Source organism: Aulonocara stuartgranti (genome assembly GCF_965226115.1).
Source record: "Aulonocara stuartgranti genome assembly, chromosome: 16".
Classification (NCBI taxonomy): domain Eukaryota; kingdom Metazoa; phylum Chordata; class Actinopteri; order Cichliformes; family Cichlidae; genus Aulonocara; species Aulonocara stuartgranti.
In genome coordinates, this window is record NC_138952.1 from 7,700,217 (window position 1) to 7,717,317 (window position 17,101).

At 39.4% G+C, this 17,101-nt stretch overlaps 2 protein-coding genes across 9 annotated transcripts in view; one reads left to right on the forward strand and one right to left on the reverse strand.

The window, feature by feature from the left end:
* LOC309691549 (inactive dipeptidyl peptidase 10) overlaps positions 1-10,711 on the forward strand; it is a 141,802-nt gene extending 131,091 nt beyond the window's left edge. For 2 of the 3 annotated variants that reach the window (XM_082509277.1, XM_082509278.1), the window contains exons 24-26: positions 6,912-6,987; positions 7,273-7,346; positions 9,448-10,711. In XM_082509277.1, the coding sequence (XP_082365403.1) occupies positions 6,912-6,987; positions 7,273-7,346; positions 9,448-9,564 (267 nt within the window). In that variant the 3' untranslated portion in view covers positions 9,565-10,711. The remainder of the gene's footprint in view (positions 1-6,911; positions 6,988-7,272; positions 7,347-9,447) is intronic. The other variant, XM_082509279.1, reaches the window with a different exon arrangement.
* A 2,070-nt stretch (positions 10,712-12,781) lies between these two features.
* Positions 12,782-17,101, reverse strand: part of dpp10 (dipeptidyl peptidase like 10) — a 269,569-nt gene continuing 265,249 nt past the window's right edge. For 3 of the 6 annotated variants that reach the window (XM_082509273.1, XM_082509275.1, XM_082509274.1), the window contains 2 exons: positions 17,021-17,094; positions 12,783-14,896 (listed from right to left, as the gene is read on the reverse strand). In XM_082509273.1, coding sequence (XP_082365399.1) covers positions 14,759-14,896; positions 17,021-17,094 — 212 coding nt within the window. In that variant the 3' untranslated portion in view covers positions 12,783-14,758. Of the gene's footprint in view, positions 14,897-17,020; positions 17,095-17,101 lie in introns of all 6 variants that reach the window. The other 3 variants (XM_082509271.1, XM_082509272.1, XM_082509276.1) reach the window with 2 other exon arrangements.

Genomic DNA, 17,101 nt, shown 5'->3' on the forward strand with positions numbered 1-17,101 from the left:
ACGGCAGAAATCGATATTTTGTTACAAAAAAGGATTTTGTGGAATGGAACATGCTCTGAGTTCAGAGCATGTTGATCCTTTTTCTGAGCAAGAATCCTGACATTCCTTCACTGTCCAAATGTGTTTAACTTTTTTTTGGGCAGCAATAAACATGACAGTTTACTTATTTTAATTTAAGACATGTTTTATATTAATTAAGTTTAAAACTTTTTTATTTAATGTAAAATTATATTTTGTTTTAATTTACTTTCAAATTCTTCTGTTGCTGAAGGGGCTGCATAGTTTTCATAAATTTCATAGTTCAGAATAGCTATAATTGTACCAGATGGTTGCAATCAGTTAAGTTGGACTAGACTGTAATACAAACCGTTCAGTTTGTCAACAATAAAACTGACTGAAATGAGAGACTGAGTGTGAGACTTTGATATTAGATGAAATAAATATTGATAAAGTTTACCTTTATGTACAGAATCTGAATATCGCAAAATATTTTAAAAAATTGCAATAATATCGTATCGTGCGTTAAGTATTGTGATAATATCGTATCGTGGGATGTATGGTGATTCCCACCTCTAATACACACACACACACATACATATATATATGTATATATATATATATATATGTATATATATATATATATATATGTATATATCTTGCTGGTGACATTTTACAGAGCCACCATAGAGAGCATCCTAACGTACGGCATAACAACATGGTATGCAGGGTGCTCAGCTGCAGACAGGAAAGTACTGCAGAGGGTCATCAACACAGCCCAGAAGATCACTGGCTGCTCTCTGCCCAGCCTGGAGGTCACTGCAAACTCTCGGTACCTCAGCAGAGCTGGCAATATCATCAAGGACCACTCTCACCCCAGCAATCAACTGTTTGAACTATTACCGTCAGGCCGACGGTACAGGTCACATAAAACCAGGACAAACAGATTCAGGGATAGCTTCTTTCCCAGAGCTATCACCGTAGTAAATAAGCACAAAAACAATTGAACCTATTCCATACCGTCACTGTCATTATATTATGCTGCTATTCATACTGTCATTATATTAATGCTGCTATCCTGTATATATTGTACATACTATTGTTTGAGTACTTACGATTGTTTTTTTTGTACTTTTTATATTTTACATTTATATTTATTATTGAAACTTGCACCAAGGGAGTGGCACTCCAATTTCGTTGTACTCTGTACAATGACAATAAAGGCTATTCTATTCTATTCTATTCTATATGTATATATATGTATCTATATATAGTTGTCAGCCACCTCCTGTACATGGATGACATCAAGCTGTATGCCAAGAGTGAACGAGACATCGATTCACTGATCCACACTACCAGGCTATACAGCAATGACATTAGACTGTCGTTCGGACTGGAGAAGTGTAGTCGGATGGTAACAAAGAGAGGGAAGGTAGTCAGAACTGAGGGGATTGAACTACCAGAAGGCAACATTGCAGACATAGAGGACAGTTACAAGTACCTGGGGATTCCGCAGGCGAATGGGAACCATGAAGAGGCCGCTAGAAAAGCTGCAACCACCAAGTACCTGCAGAGGGTCAGGCAAGTCCTGAGGAGTCAGCTGAATGGCAAGAACAAGATCCGGGCCATCAACACGTACGCCCTGCCCGTGATCAGGTACCCTGCTGGGGTAATAGGCTGGCCAAAGGAGGAGATAGAAGCCACTGACATAAAGACAAGAAAGCTCCTTACCAAGCATGGAGGGTTTCACCCCAAGTCCAGCACCCTGAGGCTGTACTCTAAGCGGAAGGAAGGGGGCCGGGGACTGGTGAGTGTCAGCACCACAGTCCAGGATGAGACAACGAACATCCAAGAATACATTGGGAAGATGGCCCCAACTGACCGAGTGCTCAGTGAATACCTCAGGCAGCAGAAACCCAAGAAAGAGGAGGGAGACGAGGAACCATCATGGAAGGACAGGCCCCTGCACGGTATGTACCACCGGCAGATAGAGGAGGTGGCTGATACCCAGAAATCCTACCAGTGGCTGGACAAAGCTGGACTGAAAGACAGCACAGAGGCACTAATCATGGCAGCACAAGAACAAGCTCTGAGTACAAGATCCATAGAGGCTGGGGTCTATCACACCAGGCAAGACCCCAGGTGCAGGCTGTGTAAAGATGCCCCAGAGACAATTCAACACATAACAGCAGGGTGCAAGATGCTAGCAGGCAAGGCATACATGGAACGCCATAACCAAGTGGCCGGCATAGTGTACAGGAACATCTGTGCCGAGTATAACCTGGAAGTCCCGAGGTCAAAATGGGAGATGCCCCCAAGGGTAGTGGAGAATGACCAAGCTAAGATCCTGTGGGACTTCCAGATACAGACGGACAAAATGGTGGTGGCTAACCAACCGGACAAAATGGTGGTGGCTAACCAACCGGACATAGTGGTGGTAGACAAACAGAAGAAGACGGCCGTAGTGATCGATGTAGCGGTTCCGAATGACAGCAATATCAGGAAGAAGGAACACGAGAAGCTGGAGAAATACCAAGGGCTCAGAGAAGAGCTCGAGAGGATGTGGAGGGTGAAGGTAACGGTGGTCCCCGTGGTAATCGGAGCACTGGGTGTGGTGACTCCCAAGTTAGACGAGTGGCTCCAGCAGATCCCGGGAATAACATCGGAGATCTCTGTCCAGAAGAGCGCAGTCCTGGGAACAGCTAAGATACTGCGCAGGACCCTCAAGCTCCCAGGCGTCTGGTAGAGGACCCGAGCTTGAAGGATAAACCGCCCGCAGGGGCGTGCTGGGTGTTTTTGTTTATATATATATATATATATATATATATATATATATATATATATATATATATATATATATATATATATATATATATATCTCATTGGCAATGTCTGAACCTTATAACAGTTAAAAGTCCTGGTAGTTTCAATCATCTTTCATTTTGCAGTTATTGAGACTAGAGCAGGGCGATATGGCCAAAAATATTTATCACGATATATATTTGAAAATTTGCGATAACGATATAACCAACGATATAATTGATGCGAGACAAAATACAACTCCACAACATTACTAGCGCAAAAAGACAACCTATCATTTATTTTCACTTAAACAAGAAGCTGGTTTTTATGTACATTAAAGCTTTATAAAAATGTAACAGTGCAAATGCAAATTCCTTGCTGAAAGTTTAACCAAAAGGCATTTCCAGTAGAAATGGGCTGACATAAGAGGTGCTTTGCAACATTAAACTGCAGTGTGCAGTACGTATTTTTCGGACCATAGGGTGCCCAGGATTATAAGGCACATTACGCGAAACAAAGCAGTCAGATAAATCAAACTTTATTAAACTCATTCTTCTTGCTTCCTCCACTTCTGTACCATTGATTCATTAATGTTGAATTCTCTGGCAGCTGCTCTATTCCCATGTTGTTGCAGTATATGACTAACCTCGTATTGTGGATGGATTATCTCAGTTGTTCTCCTGACTGAAGATTGGTCCTTTTACAGCATCCTGCCATGCGATTGCATTTGTCTCTAACCATGAGGAACCTTAACGTTAACTTTTATAAGTGGAAAAGTGTTAGTGTTCGTCCTCCAGCTTCACTGTTTATGTTATGCTAACATAGCTGTGTTGCTAGCGATCACGTAGCACATTATTATATACCAGCTAGCCCAACTTCAGTAACCCTACAAACGTCACTGCTGTTTAGTTTCCTGTCTTCATTTATGTTGGAAGTGATAGCAGAGCTGTACGTTTGATTTTTTTCAGAAATGTCTCAGTCAGAACATGCAATATCATGCTTAGGTAACTAGCGAGCTAACTTCCGCTAGCTTCCTGCTAGCTTCTAACTCCGTTAAATGTAATACATTTTGTTTTCATGGATGCCTGGAAGTTAAACTTCATAGTTACACCTGGTAAAGCAGCAATGCTGATCGTTTTATTAAAGATGAAAGAATTTAGACAGTTTTTAACTCTTAGTGATGCTGCAGTGTTCGTTTGACCTGAAGGATACGGAGTTTAGGACCCAGATTACTCCCAGATTTAAGGGCATCTTAGTCCGACGGCCGCTTGCATGTTCTGCAAAAAAAAAAGTGCTTTGTCGTGTATCTGACGGACAAACACCAAACCAGTTCCACATCACTGAAGTTGCACCATTTTTACAAACCAATTCTGGTTCATCTGTTTCACTCAACAATCGGCCATGTGCGTATGAAAACAAAGGCACTGCGCATGCGCGTTTTACTCATATTCTATCGCGATATTTCATTTTCCTATCGTTGCCTAACATTATACCGGTATTACCGTGAACGGTATAATATGGCCCAGCCCTAATTGAGACCACTGTGCTTCCTAGATCACTCAAAGTTTTAGATATGTTTCTATGGCCGTGCTTTGGTCTATGCTTTGCCACAGTCCAAAGTCCACAGCGAGTTTTTTAGACTTACTGGCTTTATGTTATGTTCTGTCATGCAGTGTGAATTATGGGCTCTAATAAACACAGGTGTATGCGTTTCTAAATTATGCCCAATAAATTTAATGAAAAAACAATCTACATGGATAAATAACACTGCAGGCACTAAAAGAAAAATGTGTTTGTTTTGGTCTGGTCTGGGTTGAACTAGAAAAATCAAAACTGTTGTTTCCGCAGTATTTCTAGCACTGCACCACCAGATGCAAACAGATTTTAAGATGTCCAAACTGCCTCTCCTCTCACCTTTGCAACTGAAGTTTCTGTTTAAGATCAGCAAAGTACAAAGTTCTGCTGATGGCAGCGCAAAATTAAAACTCATTAAGGGAAGCTTTGATCTCTGCTGCTCAGTCACTTGCAGTGTTGGGTAAGTTACTTTAAAATAGTAACTTAGTTACATTACTAGTTACTTCTCTCAAAAGTAACTCAGTTACTTCAAGTTACTCGTTACTTTCAAAGTAACTAGTTACTAGGGAAAGTAACTTTGGTTTTACTCAGAATTCTCTTGTTAATGTGTTTCTTCCATAACTTTGCCAGTCTTCTAGCTTGCTTACTTGCCACAAGTGCACTGTGCCACCTACCAATAGAAAGGATATGATAACGTGCATATTTCCACGAGAGAAATCCCACGCCTGGACCGTCATTGACTGCTGCCATGATTCTAGCCTACGTCACAGAGTCATGTGCGCCTTTTACATCCAACACAAAAACTGCAGTCATGGTGCTTTCGATTGTACTCAGAACTCAGAAATTCTGCCTTCTGAATAGGAAGATGTAGGTAACACCAGACTGCAGATGAGCTGCATACAGGGCTGGACTGGGAAAGAAAATTGGCCCGGGCATTTTGACTAGAAACTGGCCCACCATTATAGGAAAAATCATAAAGCCTTTGAATGAAAACAAACACTGTTGTGACAGTGATGTACACTGTTTTGATGGTATATATGCATCAATCTATCAATCGTTTGTTGTAAGATTCAGATAATTATTTTTTAAAAGCGAGACACTTTAAATGAGAATAAGAAAGAAAAGTATTTCTTTGTGCCCCCCTTTCCCTGTTAATGCCCTACATGCCCCCTTGGCCACACTTTGCTAGATCCGCACCTGCACAGTTACCAGCTGTCAGCTACCTAAAAAAGGATTGTGGGGTTATTTGTCTCTCAGAAACAGTTCATAACTTCCCTTCAACTCATTCATGTCACCTAAAAGGTAAACCTGTTTCTCCATCACCTGCTCAGCTCTGATGATCCAGTAAGGACATCTCCTGGTTTCATCTTCATGTTTCCCTCTCACCAGATAACCAAACCATATCATGACCAGCAGCTTTTTTTTTTTACAGCTGTGGCTCCAGCAAACATCAGCTGATACTAGAAATTAATATTAAATAAATTCTAACAACAGCTGATCAAGCTTAAACGTGCTGCTGTTGTTTAGCGCGACATCCGCTGGTTTCCTCTTTCGGCGCAAAGTGAGCGATAAACAAACAAGAGAGCCGATCAGCTGATCATTGATCAGTTTCATGATTGAAGTAGAAACAGGAGAGGGAGGGGGGAGAATGAGAGAAGAAGAGGCAGCTGTGCAGCAAAGACACAGAATAACTCCAGCTTTGTGCCTTTTTCATTGTAGCTGAATTACGGGACAAACTGTTCCTTTTCACCTCAATAAGAAACGCGTAATATTTTCTCTGAATACCAGATGGGACGGTTGGCAACTCTAATAACTTATGAACAAAATAAGGTTCAACATCATTAACTTCATAGCACCCACCCAGCTGTATAGAAACTCCGTCATGCTAGCTAGCACGCAGTACGGAAAAAGTCAGAATAACGAAAATAAACTCCACCTAAACTTGGTTCATATCTGACCCAGAGAGACTGCAGGTCATAACTTCTTACCTGAAGTTCAGTTCACACTTGGACCGGCGGCCGCCTCGGGTCTCTTTTCCTTCTGCGTCCCTTTTCCTTCATCCACCTGCTGCCTCCACCACTTGCTAATGTTACTGAATCTGTGGAAACTCCGCGATGCCACCACACGAAGTAACGAGTAACGACCCTATCTAAATCCCAGTAACGAGTAACGCGTTCCTGATTTTGGCATAATAACTAGTTACCGTGCTCGTTACCACAATAATAACGTAGTTACTGTAACGCGTTACTTAATAACGCGTTAGTCCCAACACTGGTCACTTGACAGTTTTGTTACTTCAGTACATCCACCCTTGCTTACTGACACTTCCATCTGTGTTTGGTTGCATCTGATAGAAGTTGCTATAAATATTTATGAGTGGGAACTGATGCTGTTTAAAGATGTAGTTTCTTGTCTTCTAACCAAAGTTTTATGCTAGTGGCTTCAACATTATGAGCTGTTTTATTAGATTTAAATCTGATATAGTTAAGCTGTGTCTGATTCTGCACTGGGTGGTGACTGTTCACTGTCTCCTGCAGATTTCCAGTCTGCTCAGCAACATCACAGGACCTGCAAGTCCATTGAACTTTCTTATTATCCACGGCACAGCAGATGGTGAGCATGGGAATAGATAAACATGATGAAGCAGATATGTAGCTGTAGAATTAAGTAGGGTTTACTGCCAAATTAACTGTAAATAAGTACATACTGACAATTCTTTTTTGCAAATTTAACATAAAAATGAATGCAAAGGAAAAAAAACTGTAAGTGTTAGTCTAACTATTGCATTTCTTTTATTTTACTGAATTCCTAACAATGCTCTGCATAATGGGGTGAATGGTTGTTGTGCAAAGTTATTGCATTGTAAATTGTCATTGCAACTCTTTGTTCTCTTGACAGCCAATGTTCATTTCCAGCATTCTGCTGAGTTGGTCAAACTGCTGTCTGCATCAAATGTTAACTACACTCTCCAGGTGACTTCTGCCATCTCCTCTCTGCATGACATTCATTTCAGTTCCCTAACAAGAGCGGACCCATGTGCTGTGTTTGTGAATTTATCAACCAGCCTTCTTATTTTTATTCTCTGAAGGTTGAAAAGTCATTTAACAAAAGCTTCTGCTTTCCCATGTGTCCATATCAGAAAGCAGTGTGGTCAGATATGTGATGGTTTCTTTCTGCTGCACAAGATAATCAGGTCTTGGCAATTAAAGCAATGTTTGTGGACAGCTGCTTGTGTGAGCAGATGCTAGGCAACGTTTATATGAATAATTTTCCAAACAGTCTATTTTGTGTCAGCGAGATTTTACAAACTGTGGTTAAAGATAAAAAAAAAAATAAAAATCCGTTTTAAATGTGGCCGGTTTCGCCTTCAAAATCATCTTCTCGTATAAGATGATAATTAGATAATTCAGTAAAAGTCCTGGCATGCCCCCTTGCATTTGTGCCTCTGCAGTGGTTACTGGATCTCCCCCAGTCTGTTAAAACTGTGATCCTTCAGCTTGATTTTCATTTGCATTAGTTGGGTACACAAAACTGCATGTGACATCTTTTGATTCTTTCTCTGTATGAGAAAGTGCTTATTTCAAACTGAAACATTGTCAGAAAAACTAGCCACAGAGACCTATGAAGAATAAAAATAAATAAATAAATCTAATGGCAACACCCATGGTGCTGAAATAAGTTAAGAGCCATTACTATTGAATTTATATAAATGACAATTAATATTATTAATTAGAAAGAAACAACTGCACTACGAGTGCACTGATGTGCAAGCTCCACAAGTTTCTCTCATTTCTACCAGCTGTTGATCAGCAGGAGGGTGTAAAGTCATTAAAATAAATGTATATGCCATCTCCCTGCACTCAGATGCATGCTACTCCCCCGAACATGATCGTGATGGTCACATGTCATGTTTAACACCCACTGCTCAACAAAATTGTACAAAAAAATCACAACACTTTGAAAACTCCTCAGATCTCCATGGGAAAATCATGCTGGATTTTTATTCTGATTCTTAATTCTGGAATGCTGTAGCAAATGCCAATCAGTCTCTGTGGTGTGAGCACAGGGCCCACTAGAAGATGTTGGTACCTCAGACCACCCTCATAAAGTCTGTTTCTGATTGTTTAGTCAGATACATTCACAGCAGTGCCCTGCTAGCCAAATGCAAAAAAACAACAACAAAAAAAAAAAAAACATAAAAAAAACACCAAAGAACTTGCAAAGCCATTACTATTTTGGGGGTTCTCTAATTCCCATCCTCTCATTGTTACCCCTCTAGTAACTGTTGCACTAGAGGAGCTTTTAAAAACACCAAAGCAGCTGAAACTGATTGACAGCCCCTCTGCTGCTTAACTGAACAGATCAATATCATATCAAAGTTAAGTTATAAAATGTAACTGATGCTAAACTCTGATTAAAAAGTGTTCCTTTAATTTTTTAATTAGTTTATTACAGTAATTGTATTCTTCAACATGAGTGTCTCAATTCCTTTATACACTTTAGATTGATTCTATATAGTCACTGTATTTGCATATTTTATTTGGGGTGGTGCGGAGTGTGGATCCTGATGACCATAGGGTAGCACTGGAGCATGTTTGCTATGTTGTTACCTCTGAACAGTTTCTGCTCAAATGTGTAAAGAGAAAACACAAGTAGCCCAGCCTGAACTCTCACAATTCCTGCTTAGTCAGTACATTATAACCACTTGCCTAATAGTGTTAGCATGTTAGTCCTTTGAGCGCATCCAGTGGTTAGAGTCTACAAGACAAGTGAAGGTTCCCTGTGCTATATGGCAAAAAGATCTTAGCAGGAGATCCTTAGCCGCAGATCAGAACATACTGTCACCAGTTCATCCGTTCATTGTTTTCTTGTCTTTCATCAATGTCAGCTGATTATTACCAATGCTAACTGGTATTTGCTGGTGTAGTTTTGTTGGCTGTACTATGATGTTAATATCAAGGCAATGTTTTATTTTGTTTTTGGAACTCCTTTCTTTCACTTAGAATATACATCATTTCTATGTTTTTTATTACAAAGAAATAATGACTCTCCTTTCCATTTCCTTCTGACTAGATATTCCCAGATGAAGGACACAACATTATTTCAGTAAAGAGTCAACACTACTTTCTGAGCTCAGTGCTGAACTTTTTCAACCGCTGCTTTGAGGAGGGGTACAATGAAGATGATTAGCTCCAAGTAAGCTCCTGTGGTAAGGTGGTTTTATGGAGAGTGCGCTGGAGCAACTGCTGTAGTGAGCCAGCGATGAGAGGTTGTGTTTCCCTGAACATCTGCTGCCTGATAAAAATGATTAATAAAACCCCACTGACCTATAATATTTAAATTAGGTCCCTTCACATTTGTTGGAATGCAAAGAAAGTTAGAGCAGTGAATCTGAGGTTGTGGGGAAAAACAAAAGATAGGTTAATATTATACTACCATTAAGAGTTCTGTTTTGAATGTTTGTACCATGTAATGCATACAAATGTCAGGGAATCAAAGAAACTTGTATTTTTTTTTGTATCTTTCCTGAAATCTACTGTGAATTCATGTGAATACATTCTGTGAACAGAGAAAAATCACCTATAAATCCACCAAATCGTATCACTATCAGACCGAATCACCAAACAGTTCCTGCAGGTGCCTTTACCTCATATAGTCTTTTCTGAGCTTCGGGCAAACACAGCAATACAAAAATATCGTATGACAATATGTAACAGAGAGTGAAATGGGGTTTAGCCATGCTGTTTAAATCAGGTAAAGAAAACCTTTAATATGAAAGTTTCAAAAAGGAAGTTACTGTGAGTCTTAGTTTTTTGTATTTCTTCTTTTATCTTTGTTAGAAGGAACCTGTGTGTCTGTTCAAGATGAATCTGCTATTTGGGTGCACATTGCCATGTGACATATTAAAAGTATTAATTGTGTTATTCAGGGAAGATTTCTTAGTTTAACAATATCTTCATCTATGTTTTTAGAAATAGATGAATAAATTTCAGATGTTTGTGACCAGCTTGAACCTTTACTGTTCCACACAGTGTTTAATATCCACAAAATGTGAAAAGAAATTAAAGTGGAGAATGGAGAAAGTTCATGTGTAAGATAAGCAGTCTATGCTGTACAGTGCGCTTTGGCCACAACAGAACTCCTGTAATAAATACTGCATCTTTCCTTCAGTAGCAAACTGATTGTTTGTTGACCATAACCCTGTGCTGCTCACACTTCTACACTTGCCTGACAAACTGCATCTCATGTACCATATATATATTGCCCTCTGTAGTTGACATTTGTATACTTGGAAACATTTGTACGCTCAAATAAACTGACAAACTTGACATTTTTAGATCTGTGTGTTGCAGTAATAGATTATTTTGATTTTAAAGTGACAGTGCATATATTCATGAAGCTCCAAGGTCACTCTAATGTAACTAGTATAGTATAGATCACTGAAATGTTCCCCTTTGCTTCAGCGATACAGAGTGATATGACTGGATCAATGGCAATTTTGCAGCTGGGGCTCATACAGAGCTGTCAGGATGTGCTAAGCATAGCAAATGGCATGCAGATTAAAAGCTGATGAGTAGGGAGTCTCCATAATAGTTCAAGGGTTTTTTTTTCCAGCTTTTATAAGTTGTATTATCATCAGTTATATTATGCTGACATAGTGTCAGTTGCTGTACTAACATAGCACTGCTAAACCATTCAACTAAGTAAGGAAAAACATGAATCCAGCATTACTTTAAGACATGAAGGTCAAAAAATCTGAACATTTTCAAGAAATGTGGTGGGACTGGCTCTCTGAGTAGAAAAGAAGAGTGGTGCTTACAAAAAGATATGTTCATTAGAAGCACCAGTTCTGCAAATTTACCAATTAGCCGCATCCAATGAGAATCCATAACAATGCTTCCCAGCGATACATCTAAACATCAGCTGAGACGTTTAGATATGAGACCAATACTGAATGACAACAAGGCTTTGCAGGTAAAACTCTTGGAGATTTACTCAGAATTTAAAGTAACAGTTCATCAACATAGATATCGCAGCATCCTGCAGAGATCCACCGTTTCATTTGCAGCTTCTGTAACAGCTCTTTGCTAGCCTGATTAAGTCTGATTTAGGCTCAAATCACCTTTAAGCCGAAAGTACCTAACAGTGACAATGTTAAGCAAATAAGCACACCTCTCAAAGTATTACTAGTAAGGAAAGGGAATTCAAGTAAAATGAAATTTGATCATCATTGGGAACTTTTAAAACATATTATGTGGTGGAAATGTGCTGCAGTTATTAAACTGATGTTGTGATCACATTGTTTTCTCAAGTTAAAAAATGTTTAAGGAGAGTAACATTCAGACTGATAAGAGCAGTGTTATTGTTTGTTTGCAGATGTTTAAAAGTGGGTACTTGTTGTGTGAATGTGTATAAAAGGTTTTTTTTCCATCCTCTACACAGTATATGTTTAACTTCTGTTACTCTTTTAGGGTGAGGCCTAGACTTTGGTGGTGTTCAAGCCAAATGCTAAAAATGCTCAAACTAACCCTCTGCATGTCTTCTCTCACTGCCTTTGAACACACCCTCACCCCATCCTGTGTCTTTAAACAGGAAGTTTTTCCTTGCCACTGTCGCCAAGTCCTTGCTCAGAGGGGGGGTTGTTTGCTGTTTGGGTTTTTCTCTGTATCATTGTAGGGTCTTTACCTTAAAATACAAGGCACCTTGTGGAATGTTGTTGTGATTTCATCCTACATAAATAAAATTAAAGCCTTGACTGATCTTTGTGATCTGTATTCTTGATTTGGCAAATACTTTATGTTGAATGCCCTTCCTGATCCAACCTTCCCGATTTATCTGGGCTTTGGAATGGCACTTGAAGAACACTGGCTTGTTGCTTTGTAGTTCCACGCAACCAAGCACTGTTCTTAAATGCTTCTCCAATTTGGGAGCTGAAGCATATTGCAGCTGCCATAGGTCAAGAAGCATGCTACACCCTGGACAGGTTACCAGTCCATCGCACTTACACCTACAGTCAATTTATCATCACCAGTTAACCTAATGAGCATGTGTTTGGACTGTGGGAGAAAGCATGATTTCCCAGAGAGAATCCACAGAGACACGTGGAGAAAATACAAAGTCCAGTTTAAGAAGCCAGAAACTGTAATTTTTAAAATGTCATAAATGCATTTTGGCCTTGCAGTTCTTCTTTCAAAGCTTACCAAACAGGTGAAGAGTCCACAAAAAGAGGTAGATGTTAGCCCAAATGTAACCATGTCACCAGTAACTTTAGAACTGAAAGATCTAAAACTGTGAGTTGACTTTGTTCGGTTGTCCTATTATTTTCTTTAGATCTGCGTTGACATCATGTGGTTATCAAGATTTTTTTTCTCATTAGACAAGAAAGAAAAACAAAGTCTCCATTGGGAGCGTCATCTTCAGGAGATGACTAACAGGACTTTCAGAGAAGAGAAATATTTGTTTGTCGTTAAACACCTACTGATCACTGTTGGTGTTAAAATAGACCTTTTCACAACATCTTCCATCTGGCTAGGTTGCCATGTTGATGCATTCCTCCTTAAAAAACGACCAATAATGTTTGTTTTGAGCTCTGAACCACCATAGCTGTTACACATTTTGCTGGCTACTACAAATTTAAGAATTAACATCTGCTTGGTCATTCAGGCTTGTAAGTGCAGGCAGTGATTAATGCACACAGACATGCAGTGTTGATGCAAGTATGTTTGACTTTAAATAAGAAGATCTTGCCTGCTAAATCATTAATGCAGGTAGCCCATGGCCATGACAGATGACTGGGTCTCTTTAATGTGACTGCCAAGGTAACAAACAAATGAAACTTTAGATTGAATTGCTCAGTCCTGCAAACAAATGCAGCCGATTTGGTTCTCTGTTATTTGTGTTCAATCCACCAGAATAACTCAAAGGTTTTTTTTTTTGTTTAGTTTTTTTTTTACATTTTTTTTTTTTTACATTTTTTATTATTATTATTTATTATTTATAATCATCACTAGAGGACAATCACAATAACCCCAAAACCTCAACCCTCAACCCTTCCCTTTTAAAACAGCAAAAAGAACGAGAACAAGCATTACAAAATCCATCCTAAGAAGAAAATCAACAGCTTGAAAGAAAACAGAAAAGAAATGAAAGTACAAGACGTCCAGGTCAAATCAATCCATCCCCATAGACTAAACTTTCTATGAGATCTGACATCTTAAAAATATATTTATGTACACACTCTGCTGTATTGTACTGTACAAAATGTGGCAACACTTGACACATTCCCTGTAGACATGCAAACACCTTACTGACACTGTAAAATTCCCCATCTTAGTTCTTTTTTTGAATGTCTTTTAGTGTCCAAAAATACGTGAAATGGTTCTTTACTCTGGTGGAGATGCACTGGAAAATGATCTCACACCTTTTTAAACTTGTGCAATTTGATTTAAGGGTTCAAATCACATATTAAGATGGAGAGCTTTTTCAGTGTGGCCTGAAACTGAAATTACTATATGGCCTATAAACCTGTTATCTTCATCCCAAACTTAAGAGTTTCTAAACTGACTGCAACACCGTGTCTCGAGGACCTGAGTTGACATAGGTTAACATGACACTGCTAATGGATGACTACCACTGCCAGCAAGTAATATTACAGTATGTTGAACCTCATAAGGCATTGTACATGTCTACACAAGACTGCTGTACAATAAAGTGTGACCTCTAAACACTGTTTCCATTCAGGGTGGGCGATGGCAGAGGGTTTCAGCAGGAAATTGCACTTATTCAGGATCTGCTCAGGTTGTAGTGAACTTGCGTGACTAAACATTTTTGCAGATGACTGGAGCATTTCCTTGTGCAACGATACAACAACCAAAAGAGAAGTGAGATCAAAGGTGTATATCGGTGTTCTTGTCTTCCAAAGTGTCGCAGTACCACAAAGGAGACTGACATGGCAAGAATGAGTGAAGCTGAAAGGCGAAGGGGGGAAAAAGAACCATGCACTTGGTTAAGTGTGAATGACTGCAGCTCGGAGAACCTGCAGCAGATCTTCAGTGTGCTTTGCCGAGAAACTGAGCGTCCCAAAACTGAAATGACTCTATGCTAGACGACAGTTCGCGCCTCAAGTCCCGGCAATGCGAGTGTCACTTGTTGTGTCCTTTAGCTATCTTTTTCATCACATTTACACATACACAGACACACACACAGGAGTGCTCATACACACACACATACGCACGCACACACACATACACACTTTGGGAGCATCAGCAGCTCTACCCCAGTGTCCTTTTCTGGCTAAACACTTGGTCCAAACACGAAAGGCCTTGACGGATTTCAGCAAAATTCTTCAAGCTCTGCCAAAGGTCTGACTCCCAAAGACACATTCCTACTCCTCTTCTTCCTCCTCTTCATCGGGTAGTGGTAGCAACTCCTCCTTCAGACACTCCCTGTAGAAACTGGTCAGTGTGGTGTAGAGGTGCTGACGACTCTGCTGAGACAGGAAGTGTCCCTCATCTGGGTAGATCTGGTGGGTAAAAGACATGGAAAACAGCTTTCAGGGTACTTTGATTGCACACAACCATCTCAGGTTTGTGGAGTCTTTTTTGTGTCTTTTAGCTTATTGTTTTTGTTCACTCTCATTCCTCTCATGTTCTTTGCTTCTATTAGTGGGACTAAACTAAAAAGCTTTGAAAACACAGTACAGACTAGTTCCTTTGCACCAAACAGAAGTAAGACAAAGTTATTGACTTTCTGGTTAATATATAGGGGTATTTAGCAGCTAAAAGGGCAGCTGTTTTGTGGAGGAAAAATGAAAACAGTGCTAAAAGAGAAAAATAACATTCGACATAATCTGCACTTCGATTCACTGGGTGGCCAGAAACACAACTTGCTCTTGCTCAAAGTGTACTGTTACTCAAACATTTCATTTCATTGACTTGTGCAGTGATATATAATCATTGTCTATTCCATTAGAATCCCACAGCTGCGTCTTCTGCTGTATAGCCTGGCTTCTGGGCAGAGTGAGGTGGGATTACCTCCTATTTTGCATCACATTTAAACAAAGTGCCAAAATTAATAGCAGAGTAGAGTTAATTTCATAAAGTGGAATACTTTAACCCCTCCCAATCAAAGCCTAAAACTATGCAGCAACTGAGAGAAAAAGTAAAAAAACAACACAAAACACAAAGGTCTGAATTAAATTATGGTCATCTACCTTCCACTTTACCAACCTCCGTATGGACTCTTGTAAGACAACTATTGCCTCTCAGCATTCAGTATTGCTGTGGTGCACTGGCGGCACGGACATCTTGCCGTCAGTGCACCACAGCCACTGGTGTTTCTGCAACACCATTAGCATCTAAAAGAATGGGATCAGAGCACGTTGAAAAAATCCTTGACGTAATCTTGCAACTTAGGAGATTTCTAGTAATGCAGTGGTTAAAACATACACCATGTAACTTCAATTCTCTCAGTCTGAACCCTTGTCATATTTTGTTTCTTTCACACACATGCGTTCTTGTCAAGAAGCATCATAAAATGCCAATTTGTTAGTGCCTCATCAGTGAAAACAAGGTTGCTTTTAATGCTGTACCTCTAATGCAGCACCAACTGCAATATAGGCAGCTGAGAGATAACGGTCACATTTTAGAGACCTACCAAGGCCACATTAGGAGGCTGAATAAGCCTCCTAATGTGGTTTCTTAGCCACAAGGTTCATCTCCTGTTTGGAATCTGCACTTGAAACTTACAACCCAATCTTACTAACCCACCACCAAAGGGAAGCTTTTGCATAACTGAGACATGTCAGTGACTTTCAAAGAACAACACACGTTTGTCACAGTTTCCTGGGAATCAGAACAAGCTGGACGTGCATTTAGAAAAGACAACAGCTTGGACTGTATCTCTGTAAGTTATCTTTACTGCTTATTTTAAAGAAAACCTTACATAATGAGCAGGTGCTATATTTAGGATGCACAACTTTGCTATATGAGCTCCACCACACGTTATTCTAGTCAAGCGACAACTATAAGATGCTCTGCCTAACACTAATCATGCCAGAGCTATGAGATCAACATGCTCCTGTTATGCTTTCTTTTTTAACACAACGTAAACAGGACATTTCGTTAAAATTCATAGTTCATAATTCATTGAACAAAGACACCATTTTTGCAGTTGTGCTTTGGTACACTACCACAGGGGATTTTAAATGAAGTAATCAAGATGCGATCGAAGTGTAGATTTTCTACTTTATTTATTTGCATCAACTTGCATTTTTATAGCTTATATGTGATACCCAAAGAAATGTCAGTGTGAGGGAGGCTATGCAAAATATATATTTAGAGCAGATAGGATCAAAGTAAAAAAGAAATGAAAATTTACTCGTAATTGTCTTAATTAATTAAAAAAAAAATTTAATAAGGACGCTTCCGTGAATATTAAATGGTTAAAATCAAGGTATGGCCAAAGAATACTGAAAATATTCTGTAAAAAAAAAACCAACCTAATATGGAAAGTCTTTTATTTAAAAAATGTATTTATTTTATTTTGACACTGTATAACAGTTGAGCCATTTATCATTGCCATAGGTCATTGTTTTCTACCAAATGCACTCTAAAAAACCTAGTGATGACATCTCTGGGTTACACACCTGCATTGAGTAGTTTGCTCCAACTTTCACAAGGTTCTTGACGAGCTCAGCAGTGTGCTGGAAGTGGATATTGGCTGGGAG